Source organism: Silene latifolia, chromosome X (genome assembly GCF_048544455.1).
Source record: "Silene latifolia isolate original U9 population chromosome X, ASM4854445v1, whole genome shotgun sequence".
In the NCBI taxonomy this organism is placed as follows: Eukaryota; Viridiplantae; Streptophyta; class Magnoliopsida; order Caryophyllales; family Caryophyllaceae; genus Silene; species Silene latifolia.
The window spans coordinates 158,966,457-158,985,250 of record NC_133537.1 but is presented as its reverse complement, the minus strand read 5'-3'; the positions used below and the strand labels follow the sequence as shown (position 1 = coordinate 158,985,250).

At 35.1% G+C, this 18,794-nt stretch overlaps 1 protein-coding gene across 1 annotated transcript; it reads left to right on the top strand.

Moving 5' to 3' along the window:
- Positions 1-4,384: 4,384 nt before the first annotated feature.
- LOC141623695 (expansin-A10-like) lies at positions 4,385-11,843 on the top strand. The gene is made up of 4 exons (XM_074439848.1): positions 4,385-4,485; positions 4,584-4,762; positions 5,526-5,838; positions 11,013-11,843. Coding segments are annotated over exons 1-4 (801 nt in total). The 5' UTR covers positions 4,385-4,483; the 3' UTR covers positions 11,320-11,843.
- Positions 11,844-18,794: the final 6,951 nt, after the last annotated feature.

Below are 18,794 nucleotides of genomic sequence, written 5' to 3'. Positions count from 1 at the left end.
ATCTAAGAGGGAAATAATCTAAGGGTATACACTCCATTATATATATGGTTTCTTCAAGCTACTAAGCCTAGGAGGATACCAATAAATCACCTCCAAGTTGTGTCAAGCCAGGGTACCGTTGTCCTGAATCGTTAAATGCTTTCGTCAAGAGTAATCTCCGTATGGTGTTAGAAACACTATAGGATCGCGAAATTCCCCTTCTTGCCTAGACAAGAAGAAGGGCCGTCCCCTCTCTACCATGCACAAAAGTGGGTTCAATAGAAAAAGGGACCAATGTATTTTGAGTTTCATGATGGGAGTTTGCTTTTGATGTTGTTGTTATTCCCCCTAATTTCATGTGGCATTTGACATTTGAGAACAATTTCTTTTTGCCATTTCTTTGATGTTTGGCATTTGATGCTTGACAACTTTCAACTTTTTCATTTTCTTTTGAACATTTTCAAAGCCACCCCATTTGTAGCGAAGGTGCTTATATTTAAAGCATATGAGTCTATTTTTGCTCCTCTTTTCATTGATGCATTTTGCAAACTTTTTTATTTTCATTTCAATGCTTGAACTCAAATTGATAAATTTTTGTGCCCATTCCCTTTTTGTTGACAAAATGTGATAGAGGTGGAGGATGATTGCATGGTTTCAAGGGTCACCTTGGAATAAACGTTAGCCAATGATTTATCACATCACAAGGTACTCTTGACTAGGCCTAAATCCATAGGTCAAAGGATACTAGCATGACACATCCTAGGGTGTTTTAGAAGCATTCTAATGAGCAAAGTTTCAAGAAGAAAAAGTATCTACAAGGGCCTTATATACACTTGTCAAGTTTCCCAAATAGATGTTTTCACAAAATTTTTCTATAATGCAACTACATGCCATGATGCAACTAACATTTATACAACCTAATGCAAATGCTTCTATAAACTAGTATGCCATATAAAATAAATCCAACTTTTAGAATCACATTGATTTGTACCGCATTAATCAAAAATAAAGCCACATAGTCATTAACATAGAGAGGAAAAAGGAGATTGGAAAGATCATAGCATGCGGTCTTCATATTCCTCATGCCTCGGATGTGGCGTAGTTGATCCAATGTAATATAAGGATAAACAAACAAACAAGTATATACAAAGTATACAATTCTACACTACGAAGGAAATGAACATGTTTTTGGTTTTTCAATTTTTCACATTTTTATGTTTTTTGTTTTTATGAAATAAAAGAACATGTTTTTGTATTTTTGAAAAATTTTCAATTTTTATAATTTTTGATTTAAAAGTCAAGTTAGAATTTCTCATCCCCACACTAGTATGCGCATTGTCCTCAATGGCCAATACGATAGGAAATTATGCAAGCTAAATGAGAATGCATGATTTCTACACTAATATGCAAACTATATGACATATATATATATATAAATGATGCAATCTATTATACTCTATATGATGCATGATTTTATTGGTTGGAGAGCTAATTTGGATTAACTCCCAATCCTTGTGTTTGAACTTCCCCAAACCGAGCAAGACACTATTTCTAGTGTCAAAAAGAGGGAAGTTCATGCACAAATATGCAATGCATGAAACTACTTGTCATTTTGGATTTTCAAAAGTGGGAACAAAATGAGACACCTCAATGGGACCGAGGTAGGAGTCCTTTGAGTGTTGCTAGCACTCAAAACAAATGATCAAGAGTAAAAATTTAGAACAAGAGAAATAAACAAAGTTAGAGGAGGTGTAGGAAACGAGGTTAATTCGGGGACTAAATGTGTTCAGACATGAGTCACATCAGTTGGCTTCAAGAGCCTGTAACTCCTGATTCATAGCAATCACCCACTTATCATCCTGACAAGCTTGACTATAATAACTGGGTTCATTAGCTTCAACCACATTACACAAAGATTTAACATAATCCTTGTCAAAATCTCTCAACTCATTAATTACATGAGTATGTAAAGTAGTAGACTTTCTGGTCCTTTGTTGGGGATAGTGATAACCTGACAGCAATACAGAAGGTATCCTTGGCCTTACATATCTCCTTACAAGTTGATCATGTTGTTCTGATGCATTCTCATTAATCATAACATTAGTGTTTACCTCAACAGTATCAGGTGTTTCATTACCTTAGTACTCCTATCAGGCAAAACTATATAAACAGGATGAGGTAGAAAGACTATATTTTGAAGCAAACACAAATTAGTGGTCATATGGTCTGACGCCCCTGTATCCACAATCCAGTCTATGTTAGAACTGGAATTATTAACTGCACAAGCTTGAGAGAAATTATACATACCAGCAAAATTGATAGTAGACTGCAAAGTGAACTGTGAAGGTTCATTCTTATCATTCAATGCTTGTAAAATCGTTGCCATGACTGAATTAACTATCCTTTGAACAAAATCAGGAGAGACATGAGCATTGGTGGACACCTGATTATTCCTAGGATGCCCCACTAATGAGTTACCAGCAGAATACTCATGCATCATAGGTTGAGTCATAGGAATTGGAGCCAAATCCTGATACTGACAATCTTGATCAGAATAAAAGACCTCAGCATTATTAACAACTTTAGAGGAACCTGCATCTCCACTGGTTTTACCCTTCTTGGCATTAAAGGCTTTAAACTTGTAACACCTCTCCTTGATATGGCCTTTGACATTACAAAAAGTGCAAGTTTTGCGTCTCCAACACTCATCAATTGTATGACCAGACCTACCACAAAACTCACAAGACTTCTCATCCTCGGGATTACTAGAATCATCATCCTTGAGACATTTCTTGTTATTTTCTTCTCTAGAGTAATAAGACCGGGTTCGTTTCTTAGCTGCATATGCAACTGATTCCACAGCAACATCAGAAGTCACATCATTAATTAACTTCTGACGCTCAATCTTTTGCAGCATCCCCAAAGCTTTGTTAATGGGTGATAAAGGGTCTAAAATCAGTATATGAGTTTGCAACTGTTCAAATCCAGAATTCAATCCCATTAACAACTGTATCAACTTGGTCTATGTCTCTCTATCTAATAGTCATTTAAGCAATTAACATGTGCAGTTATTCGTGGCACCACAGGTACATTGAGGAATTGGATCCATGGTATCAGTATTTTCCCATAAGTTCTTGATTTTACCATATTAATCAAGAAGAGAAGATGTGTCCTGTGAAATATTGCTTAAATCTTTCTGAAGAGCATACAAATCCAAAACATTTAACTGACCATAACGCTCAAGTATGTCAGACCACAGAGAACAGACACAGCATACTGTAAATTATTGACTATAGGTTTTGCAATAAAGTTCTTAATCCAACGAGAAACAAGAATGTCACATCTTACCCAAGAATTGTGCTTCTTATCTGTAGCAGGAGGACAAGAACACTCTCCAGTAATAAACTCAACCTTGTTCTTTGAAAGAAGTGCCCAGATGATTTCTCGCTGTTATTGAACGAAATTTGATCCATCAAAGAGGAAGGAAGACAGAGTTAAGCTCGGTTGATCTGTCTGAGAGAGAAATAGAGGATCGTCTAATGGTGAATATAATGTATCTTCAGGCATGATTGAAATGAAAAAAAAGGAAAGATTTTAGATTTTAATGTGCGGAAGCGAAAAATTATACTCCCTCCACACATTTGTTTTCACCTCATTTCTTTAATATATGTGAGGAGTATTATATTGAAATGGGGTGAAAATAGGTGTATGGAGGGAGTAGGAGTTTTATTAAGCTGATACCATATAAACCATTAAATCACTATTATTGGAGGTGATGAACAATATGGTTATGAATGTAAATTATAGATGAAGAAGAAGATGTTAGAGAGATTATAGAGAGATATGAAAACATTGAATATTATTGATTCAATTATGTAAGAAATCTGTATATTACATTAGGGATAGTTGACATATACTCCCTCCGATCCAGACCAAAGGTAACATTGACTTTTTGGCACTATTCATGGTCGTAGGGAATCTTCGATATTATTCTTAATCTATAAGACAAAATATATTCATGTGAGATCTTGTTTGATTCATCGTCATGAATGCTATAAGAATATCAAATTTTTATAATTTTTAATAATGTGAACTAAAGATATTTACGTTAAAAACGTCTTCTGAAAAGTGTGAAAAAAATCGATATTCACGCTTTTGGCCCTGATCGGAGGAGTATATACTATAGTTGTAACAAACCTAACCGTCTAACTAATCACACTTTGACCAACATTGACTTATATAGTCTTACACTTTAGAAAATTTATCCTCAAATTACTACTCCAACTATCTATGGACCTCCCATCATGTGCCCAATTTCTGCATGTCACAATGTAAGTTTCTTGTGGGTGACTTAGCCTAGGGAGTCACTCCAACCCCACCACTCCCATTCAAGTCTATTTATTCCCTCCTCCTCCCTTTCCAATCTCCTCACTCAACTCCCTCATTCTCTCTCTCTCTCTCTCTCTCTCTCTTTTTTTTTTATTATTGTCCACATTCCTACAAAATGTAAATATTCTCATTTCTTTTCTCACTTCATTTTCGAAGTTACCCAAAGAAAGTTTAATCATTGTTTTTTAATTAAAATTGGTTTTGAAATTTTGCAGGAAAATGTATGTAGTTGGACTTTTCTTAGTGGGCTTTCTTGCATTGTTCTCAAGTACGGACGCATACGGACGATTCGGTAGACGCAGTGGTGGTGGTTGGGGTAGACGTGGTGGTGGTGGTGGTTGGGTTAGTGCTCATGCCACTTTTTACGGTGGGGGTGATGCCTCCGGCACTATGGGTAATTTCTCTCATCTCTTGTCATCACCTTATTTTTTTAAATGAGACGGTCTGATGATAAAATAGAATTATAACTAAAGTGACTCGTATAATAATGGGTAATTGTAACTTAGTTTTAATGGATTAGTAGGTAAATAAGTGAACTTGTACCCACATTGTATCTATGTGAAACTGTTGAATGAATGTGTTGGGACGGGTCATGTAAAACTGGTGCATGAAGAGTCTCACACCCAAGAACGATAATAGGAAACGCAATTACGTAAGTAAGTTTAGATGGTGAGACCACGCGACCAACTGATTCACCATACAAATACTCAGGTAAATAAGTCAATACTCCCTCCGTCCCGGTCAATTATTGTGCTTTTATTTTGGTACAAAGATCATGGAAAGTGGAATAGGCCAATTATTAAATGACAAGTGGAACAAAATGACTGTGAATGATCAAATTGTTCATCAAGTTCATTCTTAAAATAGAAAGGACAACAACTCACTGAAACACTCCAATATTGAAAAGGACAACAAATGACTGGGACAAAGGGAGTATATGAGCATTTGAGTATGGAAATCTGTATAGTGAAGGATAATTGACTGTCTCACGGTCAAATTATCACCAAAGTAACCCATTACAATGGGGGGTAATAAGTAAATGAGTTGATTGGTCTTCACTTTGCACATAAGTCGGACGGTTTTATATACGACTAACTTATTCGCCAACTGGATTGCATTCGGAACTTAAGAAATGATTGGGTAAATACTAAATACAGGAGGAGCATGTGGGTATGGAAACCTGTATACTGAAGGATACGGGACGAACACGGCAGCACTAAGCACAGCAATGTTTAACAACGGGTTGGCATGCGGGTCATGCTATCAGATCCGGTGTGCAAGTGACCCGAAATGGTGTTTACCTGGCTCAATTGTGGTAACTGCCACTAATTTCTGCCCACCAAACAATGCATTGCCAAATAATGCAGGAGGTTGGTGTAACCCTCCTCAACATCACTTTGATCTCTCTCAGCCAGTTTTCCAACATATTGCTCAATATCGCGCTGGAGTTGTCCCCGTTGCTTATCGAAGGTATTTAAGACGATGCTTTAACTATTGTCTATATCATTTATATAATCTCGTAGTTTTGGGGTTGAAAATATAATCTTGTTAATTTTCTTTAAATACGCGTGATAGTCTCATATTAGCACGGATACTCTATTTTATGAAACATGGTTCGTGAAAAAAAATGGGCAAAAAAAAGTTACATAAACATGTCAAAAAATACGGTCAAACTTCTATCTTAAAAACCGCAATAAAGCAAATTGATACTTCCTCCATTTCAATGAATTCTATACATTTGCTTTATACACATATATTGAGGCTCGTTTTCTTTTGCTTATATCTTTAGTTACATATTAATAAAAATGATAAAAATTTGATTTCAGAATGTACTCGGCAATACAATTAAAACAAGATCTCACATGACTATCTTTTATGCTATATATTAGACGTTGTATCGAAAATTCTCCGCACTTATGAATAGTGCCCAAAAAGAAAACGTATAGAATTCATTGGAATGGAGGAAGTAGAAAAATAAAAAAATGGGAGGGAGTATGTGAAAGAGTGGAGGGAATGTGCAAATGGGAAGGACATGCATGATAAAGCAGAAAAAAACAGAGGTAGTCACCAGTCATTGTTAGTTGATTAATTAACGTGGGTCATTATGTCACATGTAAGAATTTAGATGGTGTACTTGGCGCATATTGTTATTCATAATGAGGTTTTTATTATTTCAGACTAATTAATTGCTACAAAATTCTAAAACACTCAAGTTATTATGGTACTATAATGTGGAGTATTAGTATTCGTGTCCGAATTTGTCCGGGCTATCTCTACTTACCATTATTTTTTTTTCATTAAATAAAATAATTTAAAGTTAAATAACCCATAAATTTATCATTAGTGTATTTTTTACAACATATCCTAAAATTACGATGAAATAAATTTTGAGATAAATTCACTACTATTGATAATTTCACTACTCCCGCCGTAATTATTGTTACTTTTACTATTGCCGCATTAATATTGATTATTTCACTACTCCCGTTGCTGTTTCTACCACTCTCACTAATCTCGTTGATAATATTGTTACTTTACTATTCAAATGAGTGATTACTATCATATAACTATATCCAATGTTACTACAATTCTTTTCTTTACTGACGAAATTATTTCTACTATTTAGGCATGCAATTTTAAGAGAATTATATATTTATATAAATATATTAAATATATGCATTAAATCAAATCGAAAGAATTATGCAATATTATATGTTATGGAATCTAACTTGAATTATTTATAACCTACTTATTATATTTTTCTATGTTAAATAATTAACATCTCTATACATCTAATAAACTATAAAGTTTAATAAAATTGCATATATTTTAAATTTAATATATAATTTTATGATGATAATAATTAATACCATAAGTATGCATGTTTATACTAATTAATTATTTTATTTTAAGAAAATTGACCATCTTCTAGTCTTCTATAAATATCTTATCTTTATAAATACAAGATCATTTAAAGCCATGAGATTGATCCACGTCATCATGTACAATTTCCCCACTTGCAAAAAGCAGTTTTCTTTCCAAAATTCAACAGATTTCATACTTTCATTTTTTGTTGACAATGACGGTAGAAATTACTACTCCATTATATTTCAAGAACTTCATTTATTATTAGAGAAAAAAAACTAAATTTTAAAATTTATCAAAATTCAATAATTTATTTATAAACAGTATCCAAGAAAACAAAAATTAAAAATTTAAATGTTCATCAAGTAGATTTTATTAACAATGATAACAAAAATAAAATGAAGAAAGTGAGAAAGAAAGACAAAATAATCCAATATAAGGGAGGTGGAGATATATAGAAGATGGGTTGAAGATGGAGGAGGCTGACAATAATTAGTATTTAGGGTTGAGTGAAACAATTATGATTGTGGGATGGCGTATTTATTTAGCCGAGTGTGTGCCGTTAATTTGGGTTAATTAATGTAGATCATTAATATAGAATATATAAGACGATCCCACGTTGTTAGACGGTCTTATTATATACAAAGACAACTCATTATTGATTATAATATATGAATGTTTTAATAATAACGGACCGTCTAACAGTGTAAAGCCGCTATAATTTATAATAGTAGAGTAGATTTTGTTTTTTTTGTTTAATGAAAATTGTCTTTTATTCCTCATTATTTCGGGTCAATTATAGTAGAGTATAAATTGTTAATTTATAATTCTATATTATTACAAATAAATTGTCTATTTGCAAAAATAGGTTAAGGGAAAAAATTGACCAGAAGTAGAACATAAAGACCTTGAAAAAGAAAAAGTAAACATCCTATTAAGTCGGAGGGAGTATAATGGAGGAACACGTAGCATTTTTTGAAGGTTGAGGGAGTTGTTATAACCTTATAGATCGTCGATAAAATATTATGCATTTTTGGCATTTTCTCTCATTTTTTCAACTTTATCCAGTGACTTTAAAACCTCGCTTTCTCTATTATTTTTCACTCTTTTAATAAGAAAGGCAATAAATTTAACAACAAATATTTTCAACTAATTACAATTCTTCTAATGTAGTAAATTTTTATATATATAATGACATAGTGAAACTCATATTTCCGTATAAGTTGTAGAAGTACGTTCATAATGATACTAAATTTATTAATTATCAATATTAAATGGTTTAAGTATGAACGAATAAGCGTTTTGATTTACGAATATGTGCTTTTATTACTAAATAAAAAGTAAAAATCTACGGTATGTAATATGTATGTTGAATCATAAGATCCTACTATTCGATTCTACCTATCTGATATTTAGTAAAATGTTGAGATTTCATTGAATTTGAGGATACCTAAGTTGTACACCAAACTTTATAAGATCAAATAATACTCCTCCTTCTTCTGAGAGACCGTCCCTCACTAACATTAATGAAAGACCGTTTCTCTTAAGAATTTATGTTCACTTTTTAGGTTCAACGTTATAAAACTTTCACGAAAAATATTTAGAAAATCATAAATAATTGTGATTGATATTAGAATATTTACATTTTATTATTAAGAAACATTTATAGAATGAATTTTTAATAAAAATAATTAATATGTGAATGCAAATAATGGCTATTAAGGTAGCACATTGGAGACCGTGTAAAAGTAAAATGAATTATCATTATAAAAGAATTTTAGTATGAAAATCAACGTGTATATTTTATTAATATTTGATTATATTAATACTAATTTCCTGAAATTATACCCGTGTAATTTTGCACGGGTTAAAATTAGTTTAGTTAAATTATTAGACATCTTCTTTTTTTTAGTCTCCTTGAAATTGACCATTTTAATTAATTATTTTATTTTAAGGAAATTGATCATGTTTAAGTAATTACCAAGCTTCTATATAATTAATTTGTATAACCCAAACTATATAATATAGTAGTGATTGATTGATTACCGTCATCTTTAATGACCAAGAGGAGGTTGATTTTATTTGCCAATTTTACATTAGAATTTAGGGTTATTTAACATAAATACTCCAAACTATAGAAGGTATTCTCATAATAATACAAACTATGTTTTAACTCAAAATATACCCAACTTTGCATACCTTGTTCTCAAAACAGAATTAGGTGACCGACTACCTGAGTAATAGGTTATTGTCATTTAAATTTTGTTTAAAAATAAGAAAAAATTGGTAACAACTTTTCTTTACATTTTTTTTACAAATAACTACCTAATCTAAAAATTCCAAAGTTTACCACCTTTTAATTTCAATTCTTCTCGGAATTGCTATCAAAACTAATTTCCGACTTAAAACAACATGTGAAGAGACCAATATCCCCTTAAGCCATCTCTTTAATCACACCTTATACCCTCCTGTCACACTTCCATCACCATCTCTCCGTCCTTCCACAGTTCCACCACCTTTGACTAGGACCATTTTCAAGTGTGTCCTGGTCCTCACCATTGCTACTCTTCTGCCCATAAATCAGCGTGTCTCCGACGATGCATCACCGAGTGCAACCACCAGCCTCGTCTCCTCTGAAACCGAGCCCACCAGCATCGAGCCCCTCAAATGGCTCTACGCGGAGCACCAGCAACTCTCCCACACACCATCTGAATCGAGAACCCAAAAGTCATCGTCACCACCTGAATCGAGACCAGAACCATCGTGCTTGGTGGTTCTCCCACACACCACCTGAATCAAGAACCCAAAAGTCATTATCACTACGTTCATTGTATCACCATTATTACCAATTACCAACATCTTGAGGTGAGCACCACCACTCTGAAGGTTATCCTTGCGCAACCACCGTCTACCACCACCCTTTTCGCAGTCGTTCACAATGGAATGACCTTGTTCCCCATCGTTTTTAGTGCCGAGATCTTACTTTATTATGGTGTTCGTGGAATCGCGGGGTTAGGAGATGGAGTTGGTGCGATGGTTGTACCGATGGTGGTGGTGGTGGTAGGAAGGTTTGGGTTGCCATGGTAGCCGCAGGTGGAGGTGGGTGAAGGGTTGACAGTGGTTGGGTAGCCCATTAATTTCATACGTAGTATTTGAGGTAGTAGGTGCTGTAGATAGAAAATTAGAGTTGATGTTTTGGTAGAAGACTAATGTTTATTGTTCAGTGATTAATTATTGTTAAGAGATTATTATTATGTTTAAATTTTTTATTTTTTATAAAAACCTTGCCATGTCAGTTTTTACCTATGATAACAAGTCACAAAATGTCCAAGTCTATTATTAGAAGAGAGCATTACTAGTTGAGTTTATTATGAGATTAAATGAAGTTTGTAGTAATTTAAGAAGGTCACTAATAGTTTGGAGTATTTGCATTAAATAACCCTAGAATTTATTGTGGATGGTGGGAACAAAGTTCTTTTTGCAAACTTTGTACGATTACAATTCTACTACCTTCGTATTTGTCAATCGTTTACATTTGCTTTATTTCCCTTTCACAAAATAAAGGAAATACAAATTATTCACTGGACAGGCGATGCTAATTTGAGGTAGTCCAAATATTTTTAATCATCTGACATCTGATATTGATACTTATATGATTTATCTTTACTCCCTTAGTCAGCTTGAAAATCACTATCTACGAAAACTAGAAATTGAAGTTATGAAAGTTTTGTATAAGTATAATTGGATCGATTAATTTAACATGGTAAATACTTTTGTAGGGTGTCCTGCAGAAGAAGGGGTGGAATAAGATTCACAATTAACGGACACTCATACTTCAACTTGGTACTAATCACCAACGTCGGAGGGGCAGGAGATGTGCACGGGCTTGCAATCAAAGGATCAAGAACTAGATGGCAACCCATGTCAAGGAATTGGGGCCAAAATTGGCAAAGCAACACTTATCTCAATGGGCAGTCTCTCTCTTTTAAGGTTACTACTAGTGATGGCCGTTCTCTGGTGTCCTTCAATGCTGCCCCTCCTAGTTGGTCTTTCGGCCAGACCTTCCCCGGCTCCCAATTCCGCTGACTTTACCCTTTTACCCTTGTCACTACAAGTAAGCCTCTTGGTATAGTGGTGAATTTGGGAAGTATATAGCTATAGCTACCGACTACCAAGAATTGGGAGGTAAATTGGGAAATAGAAGCTTATTTTAAGAGGCTTCTTCATTTTTTGTACCCTGTTTTTTCGCGGGGGTTTCCCTACAATGATAGGGGAGTACCTTGTCTTTTTCTTTACTGTTTTTTTAGAGTGAAATTTTCCTCTTTACCGTTGTAAGGCCAACGGAAGAAGGTATAAATAAGGAAGTGGTGGAATTTTACTACCCGCTAATGGAAGTTGTCATTAGCATCTTGATTTTAATACTACGTAGTTTGCTAGTTCTGTTTTAAGTAGAGATATTTATGCATGATGCTATTATTTGGGGGTAAGAATCATTAAGCTATAAGTATGTATGATTATGAGTTCTATTTATAGTTGATGAACTTTACATTGTAATTTCTGAACTTTCCTACTCTCAATTTTAATCAAAAATTAATTTCATTTTACCATTATTTGGGGTTAAGAATCTATCTGTTCGCTTTTTCATTTGTTTTTTTTTTCCCTGTTCCTAATGGTCAAATAAATGTGTGCTTGGATTTAATGTAAAGCAACTAAACTACGGGGTATATATTATAAAATGAATTAACAAATGTTCATTTATCTTAATCAAAATTGTAGAACCTAATGAGCTACTCCCTATAATATTAGGTTCCTAATGGGAGTTGTGGTTTCGATGATGCAAGAAGTAATAAAAACGTTTTTGCCTTAGAGTGGTTAAATTGAGAACGACGAACATTTAGCATAGTTTCGAATTTCTGCTTTTATATTGTGCTATACTCAACCCCAAATAAAAAAAAACTACGAACTACCTTAACATAGTATTCCATTGTGTCGGTGGGACAGAAAACGTTGCACGATGATGAAGCCCAAAGTAAGCAGACTACACGCTTATTTGAAAAGCTTGGCCCATAGGCGCGACAATTTGATTATAATCTTCGTGATTTGGCCTCTTGCTAGGGGGCTCAGAAAACGAGGGCTTATCTGATGACCTTCCCTTGTGTTGTTGAAAGTCAGGAGGTCTCTCTTCAGCGGAATGTGATCATTTAAAAACAAAATTATTAAAGATCGCTCCTATATTACTCATCTCGCCCCAAATGTTTATTTCACTTTCCAACTTTGCCCTTTACTCTAAAACGTTCTCAAAACTAATTTTTATCGGTAATTCAAAATATGAGTGACGGTGACCCATTTTACGATAATTAATAATCAAGCACGATTAAATTCGAAACAAAATTGACGATTAGAAACGTAAAAATTTCAAACGATCATAACTTTGTGCTCGGGTGTCCGATTTTGATGAATTTTTTTTTCAAATCACTTAACTCGACGAGACGAACGCAATGGTAAAAAAAAATTTTGGAAAGTGGGCCCATTCGTGTGAAAAACACGAACTGACCTAGGCCGGTTCATGTGGTTTACATGAACCAGCCTTGGCCAGTTCATGTAAATCACACGAATTGGCCTAGGCCAGTTCATGTGGATTACACGAACTGGCCCAGGCAGGTTCAAGTAAACCACATGAATCGGCCTAGGTCAATTCGTGTTTTTTACACGAATGGACCATTTTTCAATTTATTTTTATTTTTTTTCCTATTGTGTTCGTCTTGTCGAGTTAAGTGATTTGAAAAAAAAAAAAATCGTCAAAATCGGACACTCGAGCTCAAAGTTATGATCGTTTTAAGTTTTTTGGTTCTTTAATCGTCAATTTTTGTCCAATTTAAATCGCTATTTCGTATTATTTTGAGACGGTTTTCTTTTTGTTAATTTCTGAAGCGGTTTTTTTGAAATTTTAAATTTAAAATCGAAAATGGGTAAAAAGGAAAGTATATGGGGTTTTAATTATTCAAGGGCAAAAAGGTAATATTTAGGGGCGAGATGAGTAAAACTAGGGCGATCTTTAGCAAACTCGTTTAAAAATGGTTTACTTTTTTTAGGTAAAAATGTGATCATTTTTAAATGGTCACATCTGACAATAAAATGGTCACATGATCCGTCTGAAAATTTTAAACGAAAATAATAATCTGAAATGAGAATTTGTGCTTAAAAGTCGTCTCGTGCATGCAGGTTCTACTTTAAATGGGGGCTAGCGGAGGTTTTTTTTTTTTTAAACTTTTATTTTTGTGTTTTTGTGAAGCGGTAATTGGAGATTTTAGACGTTCATCATGTAGTTAACTTTTTCTCTCTTTCGTTGGTACTTCCTCCATTCTTGTTTGATGTTCCCATTTGCTTTTGGTGGAACAACCAAGACAAAATGGATTAAGAGCAAGTGGACCAATTTTTAGCAATAAAAAAAAGGCTAAGCTAGCAAGTGGGCCGATTTTTAGCAATAAAAAAAAGACTAAGCTAGTGGGGTATAGACATAATAGGATTAAGTAGGCTAATATATGGTATATAGTGTAAATATGTAATGACAACAAGGACCATTTGATCATTTTTTAGGCCCAAAAATAGAAAGAAACCAAATGGGAACATTATAGTGAAATGGCCTAAAAAGGAAAATGGGAACATCAAAGGAGAATGGAGGAAGTACTATTCACAGTTTCTGCACAAGATACTCGAAAGGAATAAACACAATTGTACATAGAGGTAGACCTGTCAAAACTCGACCCGACCCATAAACGCGACTCGCCCGACCCGTTTTTAGGGTTATAAACCGGTTTTTTCGACCCGCGACTCGTTTGGCCCGAATTTGAAATGACCCGTTATTTTAGGGTCGAGACCCGACCCGAACAGGTCGACCTGTTGGGTCAGAGGTAAATCAAGAATTTTATAAAAATATTAATATTTATATATTATATTTGAAAAAATAGTTAATTTTTTTTATTACTTAAAATTGCAAACACAATTAAAAAGTCAATTTTATATACCTTTTATAATATTTAATAATAAAATAATTATTAAAAAAACTTTATTTTCATAATTATGTCAATATAATTAATGTAAACGTTGAATATGATTAAAATATTAATTTAAATATGCTTTACATTTTTAAAAAAATATTTTTGTAATTAAAAAAATCGTTTAAAAAAGACGTTAGACATTATTTCTTGACCCGTATTATGACCCTAACTCGACGCGTGACTTGCATGACCTGACCTGTATCTGACCCGACCCGTATTCTGACCCGTTCCGGGACTCAACCCGTTTCACAGGTCTACTTATAGGTGATAATGAGACGAGACAGCTAGTGAGCAGCTTGAGCTCGGCTTAGTTTAAGCTCGATCAATGCTCGGCTCGTGCGAGGTTGGCTTGAGTCTGAACTCGGTTCGATAATTAACGGGTTAAATCTAGCTAACGTTGACTCGGCTGAAAAAACTCGTGAGCGGTTCAAACATGTGTGATAAGATAATATTTTGCTCTTATTTTAAAAAAAAAAAAATTCATGATGATTGTTTTTTTTATATATAACAATATCAAATGTTTTCAACGATTTCGCAATATTTGTATATACTCCCTCCTAGTCGGTGTTTTCTTCCCCTTTGATGTGGGCACAAGATTTTAGGAAAATGATTAAAGAATGAATAAAAGAAGATGGTGGGGTTTGTGAATTGGACAGAGGAATGAATAATTAGGAATTAAATAAGGAATTGTGAGTAAAAGGTGGGGTTTGGTGATAGGAGAGAGGGATGAATAAAATAAGAGTAAAAGTTAGGTGGAGTTTGGTGATAGGAGAGAGGGATGAATAAAATAAGAGTAAAAGTTTCCAAAATAAGAAAGGGGAAGAAAATCTGAATAATCCGTTTAAGGAAATAGGGAAGAAAATAGTGAATAGGAGGGAGTATTAATCTCGGAATCATGTTACTGAAAATAGTGAAATTATGTTAAAAATATCTCTTTCAAGATTGTGTATATGTTAAAACTTGTTTTAAGAATTTGAAGGAATGGATGGACATTGATGATCATGGACTACAGACTGGAATGGAGATTTTCAGGCAGAGGAGGCAATCTCTTCTGATTCGTATGCTAAAATGTGCTGGCATTATTGGAGTTTACTATCATGTGTGGATGGTCAGGAATACATGTAGGCAGCAACAATATTTACTCTGTCCTGGAAAACTGATGCAGAATGTCAGGGAAGAACTTAAGCTTCGTTTTACAGTGTCTTATACAGGAAATCTGAGACATGCTGATGTACTTTGGTATCAAAAAGCTAGGTTGTTATAATTCTTGTATTGGCAGTAGGTGATGGAGGTGTAATATTTGCGTACTGTAGAAGTCTGGAAGAAGCTGTAATGGTGCATGAGCTTGATTGTTTAATATAATTTCTCACATTTTCACCAAAAAGAAAATATTGAAAGAAAATATTGAAAGAAAAAAAAAAGTAACTTACTATTTATATATGGGCTCAAATTATTCTCGAGCTCGAGTTAAAGCTTGCGAGCATGGTAACAAGATGAATTTTTTCAAGCTGGAGTGAGTTCGAGTTTTCTTCCACAAGCACAAGCCGAGCAAAAACAAGCCGAGGCTCTGCTCGTTATCACCTCTAATTGTACTTGTCTCTCCACCAAAGTTGTAACACCCCCTTCTTACATGGCCAAGGTAATGGAGAGGTGTCTGTCACCATCTTGGTTTTCTTGGCATTGAATCAGAATTACAACTAAGTAACATTTTATATAAATAACATGTTTAGTGAATTACATAAATGAATAAACAAATACAAGTATGTGCTCGGCCCGCGTCCCGCTCGTGAAACTCGACTCGACTCGACTCCAAAGTCCGTGCTCGGCCCGCGTCCCGCTCGATACCAACACAAAAACCTGTACTCAAACTGCTCCCCATATGACCGAAAATATCATATGGTTCAACACAGGCCACCCCAATTAAAGTAGGCGACAATTACACACAACTAACACATGTCCGTTTCGATAATACAAATACTCAAGACACGACACATGAACATGAATATGCAATACATCAATAAAGTACATAAGTAACAACTCTCCGTCCACCAAAACTCCACAACCACCTCTCCGGTACCGGGACCACGTCCGGGGTACCAACAACCCAGTGACGGCATCACAACATGGCCACCAAACAGCCGAACCGCAGCCCTTAAAACAGATATTCGGAACACGTCCGTGGTACTGAGCCGGTGCACTAACCGGACACCTGCCAGGTGTCGTGACACCACATGAGTCCCTCCATACTCAAGTCATAAATGTGCACGTCCCTCTTGGGATGGGAAATCATAAGAGGCGACCCAAGTATAAGACAGTCTCCCGAACAGCCTTACGTCTTCTCAACCGCCGTATACACGACCCATACGTCACCAACAACCTCCAACATCCACCAAAAATCACAAATGTCAAGCCTAAAGCTTTCACATGAATTACGATTACCAAACATGCCTTATACTCCATAAGCTACTCGAAACAAGCAAGATCCCGTCTTATAAAACCCCCTCATCCTACACAAATCACATAATAACAATCACAACACATCCTATCCTCCTTAATTATAAAAAACCCTTTATTATTACCCTTTAGTAACCCATAGTACTCATACAAATTATTACTAATTAGTAACTCCCATAAAACCCCCCCAAATTCCAGGGTTTGGGGCAACATAAAAATGAAAGAGAAGGATGAAGGTCAACTTACCAATGGAAAGGAATAAGAAGGAATCAAGCTTGATGAATAATCCCATCAAATTTAGGTTGGTCTTTGTAACACCGCCTTCTTACCCGACCAAGGTAATTGGGAGATGTTACTATCTCGGTTTCCTGAGGCGGTGAAATCGGAGTTGCAATTAAGAAACGATTAAATATAAGTAAATTATTTAGTGGATTACATAACCATTAATGAAAATAAAATAAATGATACAACTCATTACTACTATACTATTCTAATGAGATGATACTCGGCTCCAAGTCCAAAGCTCGTCCCGTCTCGCACGTGACACCAACTCAACCAATACTTAACCTGCTCCTCATATGATCGGAAATATCATATGGATCGACACAGGCCACCCCCAAAATAGGTGACAATTACACAGATACACAACACGTGAGTTTCAATAATTTAATACAAGACACAACATGATAAATAATTATGCAACATGCTAAATATATAAATGAGATAATAGTTACCATGTCGGTACCGAGACACGCCCAAACGTACACATAATCACTGGTGTCAGGGACACGCCCACGACACCACACCTCACCACAAGGTACCGGGACACGCCCAGACGTACCGGGTCTGGAAGCCAACCTGATCCCCTCCCAGACGACGTGTCTCACCTACACGCGTCCCTCCTTACTCAAGTCATCAACATGCACATCCCTCGTGGAGTGGGACGCTCCAAGAGGCGACTCAAGCGCAAGAGGATCTTCCAACCATCTTACGTCTCCTCAACAACAATACAACCTCAACATATATGATAATAACCAATACATAAATTACGTCTCCTCAACAGAAACACAACCTCAACATATACGATAATAACCAATACATAAAGTACAACCCAACATATCATAATCATCCCCTTAATGATGCAGTTAACCACTAAAGTTGTTATAATGCAAATGCCTAAATCACGTGAGAGTAATTACAACCTTAATAATTACATGAACAACACCACATTATTGAAACCAAGTAGGATTAAACTACCTTTTAGCATTCCTCACAAGCAACTCGAATCCCATATGGTTCCGTCTCGCAAGGTCGTCTTATTTCTATACAAATTATGTAATAGTATCACAATATATCCTACATTATTATAAAATATAAAACCCCTTATTATTACCCACTAATTACCCATATTACATACACTAATTATTAATTAATTACTCAAATAAAAAACCCTCAAAAGTTAGGGTCTAACAAATCAAAGAAGGGTAGATCTTAACTTACAAAGTACGAGGAAGTAAGGAAAAGGATGAACAATCCCTTAGATCAAGCTTGAATCCCATGAAAGCGTGTTTTTGAGGGTTTTAGAGAGAAGGGAGATGATTTGGAGTGAGAAGGAAGAAGATATAATGAATAAGAATAAGGGTTTAAGATTTCTTATCCCGTGTTCTGATCCAACGCCACTCTATCGAGTGCGAGTCCACTCGATCGAGTGTCACTGACTCGGTCGAGTGCCACTCACTCCATCAAGTGACACCCACTCGATCGGATAAATGCTTTACTCGGTCTACTGCAGCCATACTAGGTCTAGTATATGTCACATTTGGTCTAGTGTACGGTCATACCTTCAATCTCGAGTACATCTTATCTCATCTGATGGTCCCCACGCATCCCAAGGTACATATGTGGGTCCTAAAAGTTAAGGATATTATAATATTCCCCCCTTATAATGAACTTCATCCCCGAAGTTCGCCTCATTCTCTTTTTCCCACCATTCTCTTAACCTCTTTCTCCGCCTCGTTACTAACATTCTCCTCAACTCTCTAGTCTCCT